This window comes from Camellia sinensis, chromosome 12 (genome assembly GCF_055761805.1).
Source record: "Camellia sinensis isolate YWXY chromosome 12, ASM5576180v1, whole genome shotgun sequence".
Taxonomy (NCBI): domain Eukaryota; kingdom Viridiplantae; phylum Streptophyta; class Magnoliopsida; order Ericales; family Theaceae; genus Camellia; species Camellia sinensis.
In genome coordinates this window covers 123,545,635-123,562,618 of record NC_138972.1, presented here as the reverse complement: position 1 = coordinate 123,562,618, position 16,984 = coordinate 123,545,635, and the positions used below count along the sequence as shown (strand labels likewise).

General features: G+C 34.0%; 2 protein-coding genes and 1 long non-coding RNA gene across 4 annotated transcripts; 2 read left to right on the top strand and 1 right to left on the bottom strand.

The window, feature by feature from the left end:
* Positions 1–208: 208 nt before the first annotated feature.
* LOC145789196 (uncharacterized) lies at positions 209–655 on the top strand. Its single transcript, XM_082897227.1, has one exon. It carries the CDS (start codon positions 209–211, stop codon positions 653–655), a length of 447 nt encoding a protein of 148 aa, XP_082753353.1.
* Positions 656–1,485: 830 nt separating this feature from the next.
* On the top strand, positions 1,486–3,682 carry LOC145804269 (uncharacterized). Its single transcript, XR_014345898.1, has 2 exons — positions 1,486–1,733; positions 2,338–3,682. It is a non-coding gene; the product is annotated as an uncharacterized LOC145804269 (long non-coding RNA).
* Positions 3,683–8,476: 4,794 nt separating this feature from the next.
* LOC114286810 (uncharacterized) lies at positions 8,477–12,976 on the bottom strand. Of its 2 annotated transcripts, none has more exons than XM_082899788.1 (2): positions 10,813–12,976; positions 8,477–9,140 (listed from the first exon to the last, which is right to left on the bottom strand). In XM_082899788.1, exon 1 carries the CDS (start codon positions 12,811–12,813, stop codon positions 10,834–10,836), a length of 1,980 nt encoding a protein of 659 aa, XP_082755914.1. In that variant the 5' UTR covers positions 12,814–12,976; the 3' UTR covers positions 8,477–9,140; positions 10,813–10,833. The 2 variants fall into 2 exon arrangements, with proteins under 2 accessions (XP_082755914.1, XP_082755913.1); XM_082899787.1 differs by having other exon boundaries at positions 8,477–9,092.
* Between the last annotated feature and the right edge of the window lie 4,008 nt (positions 12,977–16,984).

The window sequence follows — 16,984 nt, the reverse complement described above, 5'->3', positions numbered from 1 at the left end:
GCAAGGTCAATATGTAGGCCATCAAAAGAAGCCAACCATTATTCTTGATGCAGTAGCATCTTATGACTTATGGATTTGGCATGAATTTTTTGGAATGCCTGGCTCACACAATGACTTGAATGTGTTGGACCGATCGCTTTTGTTTTCTGATCTTGCGCAAGGTAAAGCTCTCCCTGTCCATTACATGATTAACGGACATAATTACGATATGGGTTATTACCTTGTTGATGGTATATACCCTCAATGGGCAACACTGGTTCAAACAATTTCTTCTCCCCAAGGAGCAAAGAGACAGCATTTTGCAATGATGCAAGAGTCTGCCAGGAAAGATGTAGAGCGGGCATTCGGAGTTCTTCAATCTCGATTCGCAATTATAGGTGGTGCTGTACGTTTTTGGGATTCGAAAATGCTTGCCGACATAATAAGGACTTGCATTATTTTACATAATATGATTGTCGAAGATGAGAGGGAGGAGTACCTTGATTTCAATTATGAAATTTCATCAACCAACACACCAGTGCAACTTTCCTCTACTTCTACCAATGACTTCCAAACATTTTTGTCTCGTCATTTAGGTATTAGAGATAAGGATGCATATCATGCCCTCTGTAATGATTTAGTAGAACATATGTGGCATCTTTATGGTGAACACTAAATTCACCACATCAATACATGTAATTTTGTTTCTAGTTTTGGAATGAAAGGTTGTCTTGTTTATAATCTTCATGTGTCTAAGCACTATATGAACTAAGTAATTCAGAAGTTATGTGATGATCTGCTGTTGTAATGATTCAATCTTTAATATTCAGAATTGTGCAGTGTTCAATTCATGAGAATTACAATGATAATATCACATAAATTTAATAATCATGTCTTCAATTTTGTGTTGATGTGCCACAAATCATAATACCACATCCATTTATGCACATTTCATAATTATGTCTTAAAAGATAATTAGTGATGTTGATCTGCATAATCATAATTTCATAATAATGTCTTTAATTAGTCTTCTTAATGTAATAATAAAACCTCAAAGTACTGCATAATCATTATTTATACATAATCATAATTTCATAATAATGTCTTAATCATAATTGATGTGCCATTGATTTACTGATGTTGATCTTGCCATTCATTTATTACCTCACTTAAAATGCATTCGACATACAAAGTAAAAAAACACTTAATAAGCCTTCAATAATTTGTCTTTAATTATTTGAACATGAATGTAGATAAATGCATTCCACCTACAAATCATAATGTCTTCAATTATTTGTGCACACACTACACTGCATACGTTTGAACCACCTACCATTCATTTTACACATACCAGCTACCATGCATTCAATTCATTCCATGTACCATGCCTCATTTTACACACTGCATAAGGTTGTTGAGTATTAATTTCCTCACCACCTACCTCAAGAATGGAGCCTCTATATCAATTGAAAATTGTATACAAGCCTGCCATCAAAATATTCACAACTTTCACTGAATACCTCTCCCACAGATTGAATACCTCTGCCATCAAAATACACACTGAATACCTCTGCCATCAAAATCCAGAGAGTGTAATTCACAGTGCCTTCAAATTTGGCTTAACCAAAATCTAATCCCAACCTCTGCATATTCAGTATACTGTAAGTGTGAATCCACAGAGTCACCAAGGGAAACATCTGCATCAAAAAAGACAGGAACAAGAACAAGAACAAGCAGACAACATCAAAATCAAGGTAAATTTTACATTAATGGCACGGGTCAACCGGTTGGTCAACGGGCCCTTTGTTTTTTTTTTTTCCCTTTTTAGTGTGTATGCTATATTTTCAGTGTGTATGCTGTATTTGTTCAACTTTATGTTTTATTTGTTCAACTTTAACCTTCTTAGGAGTATAAAATTCATGTTTGAATCAAATTATATGTTCAATATTTGAAAAATTAACATGATGGCTATTTTACAAATTAACTTCTATGTACTGGCATATGCCTCGTTTTATAGTTTCAATATGCACTTCACGAAATTGAACATGTAATATGACAAATGAACATGTAATTAGTATGCACTTCAGTATACAAACTGCATGTAATTACTATGCCTCATTTTAATATCATCATATGTAATTATGCACTTCCGTATGCAGTTCAGTTTATTGAACATGTAATATGAAAATGCACATGTTAGTATGCATACTACAAGTTGGTCATGTTTTTTGATTTTAATATGCATTGTAATATTAAAACTATATTCATTTGAATTCTAAGTTAATATTTTCATTAAGAACACCAAGCCACCTGTAATTCAGGTTTTATATGTAACACATATTTATTCAAATACAACAGATATTGACATCATGCCTAGAACTAAAAGAACGAGACCACAAGTTGGTAAAAGTTCTAACCCTCCACGACGCGAAGAACAGTAGCCTCAAAATCAGTCATATCCTACTGATGATTTTCTCAGTGAAAGTCATGCACTAGCCTTTCCAAACTTCTCCAGCCGGCCGATTGTAACAGGGAGGAGGGTAAATCTGCCATCTCAATATGATGCACTATTAGTTAGTAAACTTGAAGCAATGAGATGGCACAATTTAATTAATTTACCCCAAAAAGTATATCCGCGGCTCGTATCTCTATTTTATGTTCACCTAAGAGGTACTCATGAAGAAGATAGAAATTTCACTCTTTTGTCATACGTGAAAAGAAAGGGTATACAGTTTGATATTCCTACTTTGGCCAGCATTATTGGAGTTGGGTTAGGTGATGAAAATATCCATTTTCAGACTGAGGCTGAGTTAGCTAATATCGTTGGTAATGCTACTGATGTATATACTACTATTTATCGGAGCAGATTTACTGGGACTAATTTACAAGCAAGACATTTAAAACCTTATCTTCGGATTCTCCACCGGTGGATTGTAGAAAATGTCACCCCAAAAAAAGGACATCATGATGCGGTCCCATATTTTAATGCCTATTTGTTATACTGTTTTGAAGTTGGAATCAAGTTAGATTTGTGTTACATAATTATGAAAGAAATGATAATCGCAAATCAAGGTCAATTCATGGGCCGGTCATTACTGTTTGGGGCACTGTTGACCAAAATTTTCAAACATTTTAGGGTTCGCCTTGTAGATGAAACGGAGATCAAAATCCGCTCACCCATTAATCAGTATACAGTGACTCGTGTTGGTGCAGCCTCTAATTTAATGGGAAGTGTTAATGCTGCAGACGATTCAGAAGATGAAGTCCCACCAGATGATGCTCCAGAAGGTCGTCCTGCCAATGTGATGCCATCAAATAAACAACCTCAATATTGGACTGAGTTTTTGGCCATGGAAGAACAACGTTATAACGAACGCGTTCAATGGGAACAACAAATGGTTAATCAGGTCAATTCGTTGGGTACTCAGTTTGATACATTTGCCACTGCACAGAATTCATTAATTCAACAATTTGGTGAATTCCGTGTGGATATTAAGCATCGCGTAGATACGATTGAGCATCGCGTAAATGACATATACCATCACTACTACCCTCCTCCACCACCACCACCACCACCACATAATGACTGTTGATGTATTTCACATTATGTATTTGTTTTAGTTTCAGTATTTGGAAATTTTAACTACAGTTTGTTGGGTCAGTTTGTTAAAGAGGACGATATTAATTAAAACCTATTCAGTTATGACATTGGCCTATGCAGTTATTATCACTTCATATTGTGGTTTTTCATTTTAATGCCTATTTGACAAAGGACATTATTATGTACATTCTGAAAATGCTACAAAAAGGTCATTAACCATTTATGATTTTGTGGTATAAATCATGTTATAGTTGTCATTGGCTTCCCTTGAAATATCATTTTAAAGAAGACGAGGTTAATTAAAAGAAAACCACATTCAAGTACAAGCCAAAGATCTCCCTATGCAAAAAACATGGCAACAATTAGACATTGAACTTGAAATATGGCAAAAATACATGGCAAAAATTCATAAAACCAATAAAACTAACCAAAAGAAGTTAGATGTAATAATTTTAAATAATAAAACCAATAGATAAAACCCACTAATACAGAACCTTTCAAGGCAATCTACTAGTTGATCGAAATAAAATCTGTTGTTGAAGATCTTCGTAGTACGCCCTTTGCATAGGATTTAAAATTGTCATGTCCATTGACATTATTTTATGATCTTCATTTCGTTGTTCTCTTTCATTCATCATAGATAGGAGTTTTAGTTGCTCCTCCCTATCTTCGGCCTGTCTTCGACGCTCTGTAGCCTTCTGCTCACGGTTTATCGCCTTTTGTTCATCTTGCTCAATAGTTCTAGCGGAGATAGTTGATAACACTTCAACAATTTTGGATTGGTTGGCAGCCATTTCATCAAATCTACTATCATGCGTTGTTTGATTCTTCAGCTTCTCTTTCGTTGCCTTAGTACCAATTGGTCGTGTTGATGTATTAGATGGTTGTTCGTGCATCGCATCATTCTGGTTGGATTGAGAAGCCTCAAATTTAGTTGCTAGATTCGAACATGGATCAACATGTTGCGTGCTTCTTTTTGATCGAAATTCATCTCACTTCCAACTTCGGCCAAAATATCCCAACATGTATCAAATGTGAAGTGTTTTTTCTATATTGCATGATACATCCGCTTCGCTTCGCTTCAGTGACCTAAATAAGAAATTACAAAGATTTCAATAACAATTATACATTTAGAAAAGAAAATTGATATTTAATAATACAAATAAATTTTACCATATCTGCCTCAGTTGTTCCACTTTGTTGCCTCAGTTGAATTTGTTCAAGAAAACCACAGAATTTATTAATTGCCTTTTGCATGACAGACCAACGGTGAGACAAAGAAATACAGTTTCGATTTGATTCACTGCTCAATTGTGAGTTAAAATAAACAAGTACTCGCTCCCAAAATATAGCCATAGTCTGACTATTACCAGTAATGGGATCTTGAGAGATTGCTAACCAAGATCTACATAAAGTTTCATCTTCTATAATTGTGAACGCTTTACCACGAGAAACACGAGAAGTTTCTGAAATAAAATGATTATCACTGTTCTGCGTGTTCTGCTCTCGTGAAGATTCTGACATAAAATTAATATTAATATTTTGCTCCAACATTTGTGATTCTTCAAACATTTCGAAATCTTCCATACTTTGAAAAAAATACAGTACACTTACTGAAAAATATTATAATGATATAAGCTCAAACTCAGAATCAAATAATTTATTCAGATACTAGTAATTAAAATTTCAAGGAAAAAAAATATGTAATGACACAAAAGAAACAAAACTCACAACATATAAACGTAATGCTATTCTGAAAATGAAATACTCTGTCTTGATATAGAAATCAGATCTATTTTATAGAGCACATCATCAACCATAAATTTTCAAAATACTCTGTCCATCTAACGGTAATTTATTATTGTCGATAAATTTTCAAAATATTCTGTCAATCCAACGGTAATTTATTATTGTAACGGCTAGTTGTCAAAATATGTACGTAAAAGGTAATAATTTTATTTATATTTTGAAGAAAATTTAAATTTATATCACCCTTCAAATTATTTATAATCCACAAAATAAACTATGTCAAAATAAACCAGCTCAAACAACATGAAACCAACCAGTTCAAACCTGTTCTTGCTAGCCTCAAAACTGTAATCGAATTACTCAACCCGGTCGACCGGTGGGTCAACCGGCCGGTCAACTGGCCGATTGACCGGTTGCTCCTAATGCCCAAGGTTCAAACCAAGCAGTTCAAACCAACCACTTGATAGTTCACACCAACCTTGACGCAGAGGTCGACCGGTTGGTCAACCGGCCAGGTTGGTTGACCGGTTCCTCTCTCCAACGGTCACGCACAGTGTTTTGTTGAAATGTGTACACTGTTCTCACTTTGATGATTTGTTTGATGAATTCTCAATTTGATACCACTTTGGTGAAACCGTTGGAGCATGAAAAAGTGCTTTTTTTGCCAAATTTTAAATTTGATGCCAGGTTTGGTTCAGGGTTAGAGATGGTCTTATAATCTCATCTCTGATGGCAGGTTTCTTATGAGAAGATTGGGAGTTCAAACAATTAATCACAATCTACCATAAAACTAACAGAGACGTGGATATTATAACTAACCTAGACTACACCACTGCAAAGGGTTTACATTTTTTGCTTCATGTTCCTCCATCTGTGGTAAACCAATTGCATGGTGATGTTAATGGGGTTTCTTACCCTAGACTTGTGTACGCTTTTAATATATTGTCCCCAGTAATTAAAAAAAAGAAAAAGAATAGGATTTTGATAATCTTTTTGTAAAATGCTTTGGACCACTAATTTTGGACTCTTAAACCAACCGCAAACGATGTGTCATAAGTCACGTTACTGAAGAATCCCACTAAAATACAAAAATTATTCAATAAGTGCTTATCATATCATTAAGAATTAGATTTAGAGGTCCAAAATTAATGAAATGTAGCATTATGCAATTTTCTTTCATCTCCCACCAAAAATGATGGTGTGATCTTATTTATGACCATGGGATCTTTAAATGCACTGAGAGATTTTACTAGACAGAATTTCGCAAAGAGTAATGTTAGAGGCTCCAAAAATTCTACCAAAAGTTTTACCAAATGTCTCACATGGGTATGTGGGTTCCACACCCATGTGAGACATTTGGTAATGTGGGTCCCACACCCATGTGAGACATTTAGTAAAACTTTTGGTAGAATTTTTATGTGGGTCCCACACCCATGTGAGACATTTGGTAAAATTTTTGGTAGAATTTTTGAGGCCTCTAGCATTTTTGTTTCGGAAACTGTCCCTACTCATATTTGATGATGCCAAATGGCAATGCTGAGTATGAAACAAATGATTAATATAAAGATAGGGCCAGGCTTGTCTCCAATTTATTTTGTGGACCGAACAGTATTGTTGGGTCTGTGAGGTTTACCACAGGTCCTGTTTTGATAATTCAAACCATTTAACGTGTAGAGTTTGTTGAGTACTTTATCTCTACCAAAAATTACGTTAATCGGATATCGATAGCTATTTGATCAGATCGGCTTTTAGTCAACAATTTATTTTGAAAATTATATTTATTGTTGATAGAAATTTCATCCGATCAAGTAACTATCAATATCCGATCAGTGTAATTTTTTACAGAGATAAAATACTCGATAAGTTCTACACATTGAACGGTTCGGATCATCAGCTCCCACAAGTTGAACAGTATGCTTCAGTCTGATCTCAGATTGAAAAGAAGCTTGACCATAAAGATATTTGTCAGAAAGGAAAGAAAAAATTACTAATTAATATGAAAAAAAAAATACTTAGTAACTTAAATTTTTATCATTTAAATGTCACAAAATGAAATCGTTTAATTTAAGCTGCCGACCATTTCTCAAAGAAAAAAGATTGCTTCTCAAGTTTAATCATTATGTCCTCGCTGTCTAACCCAAAAAACAAAAGAAAGAAAAAAAAAAAAAGTGACGGGCAGGTACAACACAGTCCCATAAAATTGTAACAAAATAAACAATAATTTATCTCTTCTACTTGGTCAATCTGTACAATAATAATTCTCAAAAAAACAATATGCTTAGTTATCATTTTTCAAAAATATTTTTTAGAAAATTTTATTTTTTTATTTTTTGTATTTTTTTGTTTTTATTGAATTTTTTTAATATTTTAAACAATTTTTTTAATTTTTAGACATACCTAACGTAAATATACCTAAAAAGTAAAAAAAATTGAAAAAAACCTTTTAAAAATTCATTAAATACCAAAAATATAAAAAAATATGAGAATTCAGTATATTTTTTTTGTATTTTTATATATTTACTAATTTTTAAAAATATGTTTTTATAAATTTTTTACTTTTTAAATACATCTAAGTAAGGTGCATCTAAAAAAGTAAAAAAAATGTTTAAAATTTTAAAAATATTCATTAAAAACAAAAAAACACGAAAAATAAAAAACTCAATTTTTAAAAAATTTAATTCAAAAAACTCAAACCAATGTTTGGTTTGAGTTTGGGAAATAAGTTTTAGAGATAAAAAGTACGAGAAGTTGTTTAGTTTGGTTTTTTTCAAAAGAAGTTTTGAAAAATTATTTTGAGAGAGAGTTTTGAAAAAAGTGACTGATTTGATGTATGTGAGAGAGATTTGTTTGGAAAACTTGTAAACCAAACAAGTTTTGAAAATTTTTTTTGAGAAAATTTATTTAGTTTGATTATCTTTGAAAACTTATTTGTAAAGATTTTTTCCCAAAAATATCTTTGGATTTTTCTCTCAAAAGGACAAGGCGTGAGCGGCCTTCGGCCAATGGAAAACATGCATTTCACTCAAGGCAGCCCCAAAAATGGACCATCCCCCCAACTACAGAGCTCGCGAATTGATTCTCCCTACGTGGCTGCATTCCTTTTGATTTTACATTACATCAACAAAACTCTTCCACAAAACAAAAGGAGGCTATAACAAAGCAATTGATATACATGCTCAAACTAAAATTAAGTCTTTACAATTAGTCACACCACAAATTATGATCTAGTGAGATTCTCCACAAAGAATGACGACATCTTCATACAGCATGCTCAAACTAAAATTAAGTCTTCACAATTAGTCACACCACAAATTATGATCTAGTGAGTTTCTCCACAAAGAATGATGATTCTTCAGGATAAAAACTGGGTATACTTCAATCCTTTCCTTTGTAAAAGCGTATCTCTGAAGTATATAATCATCTGTCATTCTGAGTGACTGCCCAGTTGGCTTCTTCCTAGATGAGACAGTCTCATACTGTGTTTGGTTGGAGGATTTGAGAAGAAATTTGAAAAGATAAGTGAAATGTGAATAAAATATACCTACATTTCATCTAATTTACACATCTTTTTCCTTTCCTTTTCAAATCCTTCCCTAAATCTCTCTAACTAAAAAAAAGCGTCAAGGGAGGAATTAGAGGTGCCTCCTTCATCCCCAGTAATATCAGAAGCAGAGCTATTCCATCCATTCTTTCCTCCATCCGCACTATTATTGCTGCTGTCAGGTACATATTGATCTGATGACTTCTTGTCCATCCTCTGGTCCTGCATTATTTGAAAAGAACCCAAAGTCACAAACCTTTTGTCCCAAACCTGATAAGGAAACAAAAAAGAAAAAAACAGAAGATACAATGCCCTTATATTTTTAAAAGGAAAGGGAGAGGGATGAAGAATTGAAGAGTCATTATTCAAGATCCTTGTCACTTATTGGTTTGCTGGCTTGCAGTAAGAGGTTAGAAAGCACTTCTTTGCCAAAGATCTGAAGGTTGGCAAAGAAGAGAGGATAAGAACCATCAGCAGTTGGTGGTGGAACAACAAAAAAACTTTGCTAAAGCAGCCTAAGACCGTCCAATTTATCATATTTAGGAGATCTCCTTCAGTAATTTGTTAACTTGAGGCTTTGATCAATCAAAAAGTGCATGAATATCAACATGAAACGACTATGAAACCGTATCATGTCATATCAATTTTGTGAATGAAAAAGTCATGCTAACAACTTTTTCCAAATAGGCTTTTGAGATAAATGCAACTGGCTTGTCATGCTAAAAAAAGATTATCATAACGGTAGGACCAAAATATAGCGGCCACTAACACTGGTTGCATATTCATAGCATACAAGATGAGACGGTTTCTCCAAACTCAGGCAACTTTTCAGTAATAAGTACATCCAGTTTAGGAGTAAGTACTGGGTATAACAGTGATATCACGTTGTGGTATCAGTAATAAGTACATCCAGTTTAAGCCTCGTGATTGTTGACTCATGAAGTTACACTAATTGAAAGCCCAATTAATATCCAGCCTTTCAAAACACCAGCAACTTGTAATGTCAGCTTTAGAAAAATTACTCAGAAAATTGAGAAATTCGATGGCAGAGCAGCACAAAGCATTTTAGAAAAATATCAAGAAATTAAACTCTTGTGATTACACTTGTATGTCGAGCTTCTCTAGTAGACACTAAAAACCAACTAGAAACATATCCACCTTGTTTGGTTTAACTCTTCAAACACAATTTAAAAAAAAAAAAAATTTAAAATTTTGTTTGGTTGAAAATTTTTAAATTTTTTTTTTTCAAAATGACTTTCTCTTTCCTACACATCAATCAATCACTTTTTCTTTCTCTTCTCTCATTCTTAATCACTTTTTCTCTCATATATATTTACTCAACTACAACAAAATATCAAATCATCCCAAACTCTCAAACTCTAAAACTATTTTCAAAATATATACAAACAAACCAAAAAAATTTCTAAACTTTTTCTCCAAATTTTTTTTTTTTGAAAATTTATCTCAAAACACAAACCAAACACACCCATAGGCTCTGTTTGGTGGTTTGAGTGTGGTGTTTGGTTACAGTTTTTAAAAACTGATTCCACACGTACTTTTGCAAACACGTCTATCCGGTCATCCTTCCGGAAGTTCCCTAGACGTCTGGCTGGTTGACCGGAGTAGTGTCGTTTTTTTTTTTTTTTTGCACTTGCTATTTTTATATTTTAAATAAAAAATATTTTTAAAATTTTAAATTTTTTTTTTGTGTGCTTTGAATAGAATTTTAAGTTGTATGTTTGGTTATGAATTTTCAGTTTTTGAATCAAATATCATATCTCATATTAAAAATTTCAAAACTTATAACCAAATAAATTTTCTACACTCAAATTATAAATAAAAAACTTACAAACTCAAAACATAACTCTATTATTAAATTGTAATTTTAAAATTTTATGAAACGCTATTAGAATTTTTCTAAAAAAAATGATATTCTAACTACCTGAATTCGTTGGTGTTGGAATTAAAAATCACAACGGATCCAGAGCGGCTCATCGAATTGACCCTGCAACTTATCTCCAACCTGGCATCCCAAGCCCAACCGTCCCATATCCAGCAACTCATCCCTCTGGTGCCACGCTGGCGTGCCATTCTCATACCAATTACAAGTCAACCTCTGCAACCCACTCCCATCCAACCTCACCACATACAAATCACCATATGGCTGGTATTGATTGGGCACCGACACTGGCTCCGCCGTCACTCCCCCCAAGTTGGCAGTCATCAGCAGCCACTCCCCATTTGCACTGAAGCACACATGGTTGATCCTCTCGGTATCCACATCACCCGATCCTTCTGGTCCGGCCACGTGTATCCTCCGGAGATCCGTGCCGTCCGGCCGAACCACATATACACTGAAAGCATTCACGTTGTCAGGGTTATGTCTATTCGATGAAAAAGCAATGAGTTGGCCGTCTGGCGACCAGCTTGGCATCGTGTCAATCCATGGCCCCTCCGTTAACTGACGAATTCCATCACTGTTTAATTCCCCATTAACGGCGTCAACTATGTACAAGTTCTTATGTCCCGAACGGCCGGACCTGAACACAAGGAACTTGCCATCGGGCGAGCACGACGGGAATGCGTTATTACCAGTATCTTCTCTAGTGAGGACTTTTATATCAACTGGGACATCTTCACGATCATCCTCAAGAAAATTTGCAGATTCGAATGATATTCGAGCAACCTGGACTGAGGCTTTTACCGAATCAAAGATCGGTCCCAGTGATGTGAAAATCACGTTCCTCTCCGTCGGAGACCAGCAGCTGTAGAACGATGTTCGCTCTTTGATCAATGACCATCTCTTTGAACCGTCTGATTTGACAATTTTTAGGCCGGAGTTGGAATCAAAATCCTGATTAAACGCGATCAGATCGCCGTTTGGAGAGAACGAAGGGAAACATCCATTGAGCCGAAACATTCGGAGTCCTTTGATTGGTGACGTCGCGTAACCGAGATGTGGAATTATCGAATCGCCGGAGGCTGATGACTCGCCTCGGAATCTGTGATAACCGAGAAAACCAAACTCCGGCGAAACAAACGGATTGTAGTGGTGGAAATTAGGGTTCAGTAACTCAGTAATTGGGTGAAATTTCTGCGACACCACATCGAAAATTTCAATATGACGAAAGTTGTTGCCACGGCGGCGCGTGGCTACGGCGATTCGCTGACCGTCGTGCATAGCCGCAGGAGTGAATGAATGAAGTCCAGCCGGTGTGACTCGGCTAGGGGAAATCGATCCGGTCAGTTCAAAATCTTTGGGCAAGTCGATCCGAAAAATGCTCCACCATCCATCGTCGGCTTGGCGGTGGAAGTAAATGGTGGAGTCGCCGGACCAAGTGGGCCAGCCACCGTGTCGACAGAGGACGGTGCGGTTAGTCGGATCAGATTCCGGGAAGACAATGATATCCGTGTGGAGGTCGTGAAATTCGCCGCCCCAGGCTCCGGACCCGTAAGACGCCACGGCTATGAACTTGCCGGAGCGAGAAATAGCCGGACTGTAATCAACAGACCCGTAAGGTGTCAGCCGAACAATTTTCTTATCATCATCGAGTCGGAGCCCAGTTGAATAAAGAGCAGACCAGCTTTTGAAAGGTTTGTCGGGCGGTTCGTGAGCTGAGATGAAGTATAGCGTTTGGTTTTTGATTATCGGACGGTCGTGGAAAAGGCTTTCGGGTGGTGAAGGTAGTTGCACCGGTTTAGCTGCTCCGGGGCGAGTTAAATAGATTTGAGGCGAGCCGGTTCTCTCGGAGACGTAGACGATGGTTTGGTCGTTGTCGAGGAACTGGGCGTTAAAATTGACGGAAATTCCGTCGGTGAGACGGCGTTCTTGGCAATCGGAGAAAGGGGTGTTGAGATTAGAGGGGATTTTGAGGGAGAAAATGTCGAAACCGTAGTGTGGTCTGCCCAGGGTGGTGAAGACGATTGTTCCTTTCAGTTCCATAGCTGCCTTGCCTGCTGTGATGGTGTGTGAAGACGGTTGGTTGGAGTTTCAATTCAATTCTAGACGTTTTGCATGACTTTGATCCCAATGTATGCTATCCATTGGCTCCACACTTTGCAACCACACAATTTTGAATAAATTACAAATACATCCATAAAGTTTATTTAAATTACTAAGTATCCCTTATAGTTTTAAAAATTATATTATGCCTCTAAGGTTTTTAATTTTATAACAAATACGCCATTTTATTAATAAATCATTAAGTTAATTAACAGTTTTTAATAATATTAAAATTTTATTTTAATTAATGATTCAGATAATTTTATTATTATATAGGAGAATATTTAGAAATTTTACTTTTTCAATTAATTCTGTTAAATGACAGAGAGGTATTTGTAATTTTTCAAACTACAGATACAATTCGTATTTTAAACAAATCTTAAAAGGTGTATTTGTAATTTACCCCACAATTTTTATACATGTGGCTTGTGACAGAAAATAAATATATATCAAGTCTTATTAAAATAAGTCATAATAAGATCATTGTTAAAATCAATTTTTTTAACAATTTTTTTTGCATATATAGTTAAAAATTGACATTTAGTGACTTTTTTGTCATGGTTTCATAAATTGTTGCTAAAATTTAATAATTAGTGATTTTTTCTGTGACGAATTTTTCAAACTATCATTGAAAGTTGAAGATTAATGACTTTTTTTATAATGATTTTTTTAAACTGTCACTAAAACTTATAAAGTGACAATTTTTTGTGATAATTTTCATATTATTGTTGAAAATTAATAATTAGTGACATTTTTAATAATGTTTAATAAAAAATGCTATTAATCCTCACAAGACTTATTAGATAATAGGCTTACCTATTAAGGTATACACGTAGGTCCTACTAAAAAACAAAATAATAACGATATATATTTTAAAATAATAGAGCTTGTTATAGCCAGTTCAAAAAATAAAAATAAAAATAGAGCTTGTCATAATCCAGATTAACAATTAGCCTCACCTTAGAGCATTTCCAACCCTGAATCAAAATTTTCATCAAATCTGAGTAAAAAAATGACTTTTTTCTCAATTTGATACCGAGTGTTCCAACGGTTGATTTTTATCAAATTTTCATCAAATCTGTGCCAGAATAACCGGTTGGTGGTCGACCGGTAAGGCAAATTTTTTTTTTTTTTTTTTTTAACTGTTTGAACCTTTTGGTGGTCGATCGGTTGGTCAACCGGCTGGTTGACCGTTTGGTCTTCCCCAACGGTCATGCACAGTGTTTTGGTGAAATGCGGAGCCTATTCTCCTTTTGGTGAAACGTTTGATGAATTCTCGATTTGATATCAATTTGGTAAAACCATTGGAGCTCCAAACCGTGTTTTTCCACCAAATTTCAAATTTGATATTAGGTTTGGTGAAGGGTTGAAGATGGTCTTAGTTATATGGGAAACACTATACGTAATTTAATTTAGAAGAAAATTGTATAATTTTATATTTTTTGAGTCATAATTAAAAGAAAATCATAACTAAATACAATATATGATATAATTACAGATCTTATGAGATCACTAAAATAATGTCATAATTAAAGAAAAAAATTGATTATAATGTTTATCATAACTAGGGATGCATATAATACTTCTTTCAAAAGTGTATATTAGAATTTTCCTAGCTATATTATTGATTGCATGCATAACAAAATTAGTAATGTTTATTGAGAAGGAAACAAATATAGTTTTTTAATGGGAAATTTAGTTATAAATCCCTTTTACCTTTCTTTCATTGTTAAAAGGATTAAGAAAAAAATTATACTTTCTAAACCCCCTTATAATTATAAAGTCTTGCATAAAGGATAAAATTTATTATTTAAATATTTTATATAACTATTATACCCTTAGCTTCTGCATATATAATCAGTTTCGTCATCAATTGTATCATAATCACCATAGTCGTGTCTTCGAAGCTTCAGTAGAAGGTCGGCGACACCATAATCGCGTCTCCCAAGCTCCAGCAGATAAAATTCATTGAAACAATAACACTAACAGATCATCAGAATCAATCAGACAAAGAATATAGCAGTTTCGATTACCAGAAATAGTTCGACATTGAAGGACCTAATCCTCATCTTCCAAGCAATTGTGAGGCAACAGATCACAAGAAGTATCGCGTTTTCTTCTTCATTTGACGAGATAACTTCCTGGATCTCTTTTGGCTTCGCTACTTGATACAAATGAAATTCGTAAAAAACGTAAGAGACGTGATCCATAAGTTTTCGTTGTAATGTTATATAATATTTTCCTCAATTTTCTCAGTACACAAACGAAATCGATCTATAATATTTGTGTGTATGAGTGTTGTAATGTTATATATATATTTGTGTGTATGAGTATTGTTGAACACATGTATTCTTTTCATTGAGATTTGTGATTGTTGATCGAGTTTTAAAAATTTTTCTTCTCAATTAGATATGTTGATTTGTTGATTAATTTGTTTTGTTTTTGTTTGTTTGTTTGTTTGTTTTTTTTTGATTTATTTTTGTTGTTTTTGATCTAATTTCATTCGATAGAATCAGAGTAAAATTTTACTTTGGTTCTATTGCTCTGTTTTTTGTTTCAGATAATGAGAGTAAAATTTTACTCTGCTTCTATTGCTCTGTTTTTTGTTTGAGAGAATTAGAGTAAAATTTTACTCTGGTGTTAGAGTGACAGTAAAATTTTACTGTCAAGAGGTGGTCATTGCCAAACACTTCAGCCGCCACAAACACTGCCTTCGCTTTTTTACTTTTGTATAGAGTAACATTTTACTTTTAGTTTCAAAGTCTCACAGTTTATTTATTTTTCAGAGTAAAATTTTACTTTTATACAAAGTAAAAGTTTACTTTTGTGTAGAGTCTAACATTTTATTAGTTTTTCAGAGTAAAATTTTACTTTTAGCTTTAGAGTCTCACAGTTTACTCGTTTATCAGAGTAAAATTTTACTTTTATACAGAGTAAAATTTTACTTTTGTGTAGAGTCTAACATTTTACTAGTTTTTCAGAGTAAAATTTTACTTTTATACAGAGTAAAATTTTACTTTTAGCTTCAGAGTCTCACAGTTTACTCGTTTTTCAGAATAAAATTTTACTTTTATATAGAGTAAAATTTTACTTTTGTGTAGAGTCTAACATTTTACTAGTTTTTCAGAGTAAAATTTTACTTTTAGTTTCAGAGTGTAACATTTTACTCTTATTCAGAGTAAAATTTTACTTTTATACAGAGTAAAATTTTACTCTGAAATACACAGTGAAGATGGTTTAATAGGAGAGCTGATAGATATGAGGGTAATATAGTAAAAGAAATAAGTTTTAAAATATTAGAGGGTTTTGAAAGTACTTATATAATTCTTATCCTTTTGAAAGACAAATTAGATAGTGAGGGAACTATCACCAAATCTCCCTTTCTTAATTTGTACATAAACTAATCACAGATTTAGACTATTTGTGAGGATTATGTTCAATTTAATGATTGGTTTCTATACTTTTATACTATTTCAAACAAATACAGTATTTTGGCCAACTGAAAGTTTTAATAGTAAATGTCTCAAAGTTCTATATTTTGGCTTGTACCTCTTATCAACTATTTGAAGATGCTGGGGTCATAATAACTGCCTTAGAATTGTACATTTAGTTTTACATAGTTCGAAATAGCCACCAAGGTAGCTTCTAACTAACTACTACTGAAAACTCTGTATATAAAAATTGTAAGAATATATATAGTTTTGGGTTTTGATATCCCACATCTTCACTTGTCATTGCTTTCATAAGTAATATGCCAACTGCAGTTTTCCAAAGTTTATTTGCTTTCATTCCAGACGATTGATCCAAAGTCCATCCATCTCATCATAAGTAAAATAAAATCATGGCCATATTGCACCTAATTGAAACTGAACAATGGGCATACGTACGCCAAACTCCTCAGTGTGGCTGGAGAATGGTTCGGACCTCAGCTAGATTTGTATTCGACCTGTCTGGATGTTACTGCAAGTCTACAGTTGAAGGGCAAGAAATGTCCATGATCACACAGATACAAGTCCAAAGCTCTGCGAGCTATCACACTCTATTTGAGCTCTTTTTACATTGATCTTTAACAATTATAGTCCTTTCCTTGATGCGGTTTTGCCAAATAACT

Bases quoted from the DNA above. Each gene is read 5' to 3' on its own strand.
- LOC145789196 (XM_082897227.1), top strand. From the start codon at position 209: ATGGGTTATTACCTTGTTGATGGTATATACCCTCAATGGGCAACACTG.
- LOC114286810 (XM_082899788.1), bottom strand. From the start codon at position 12,813: ATGGAACTGAAAGGAACAATCGTCTTCACCACCCTGGGCAGACCACAC.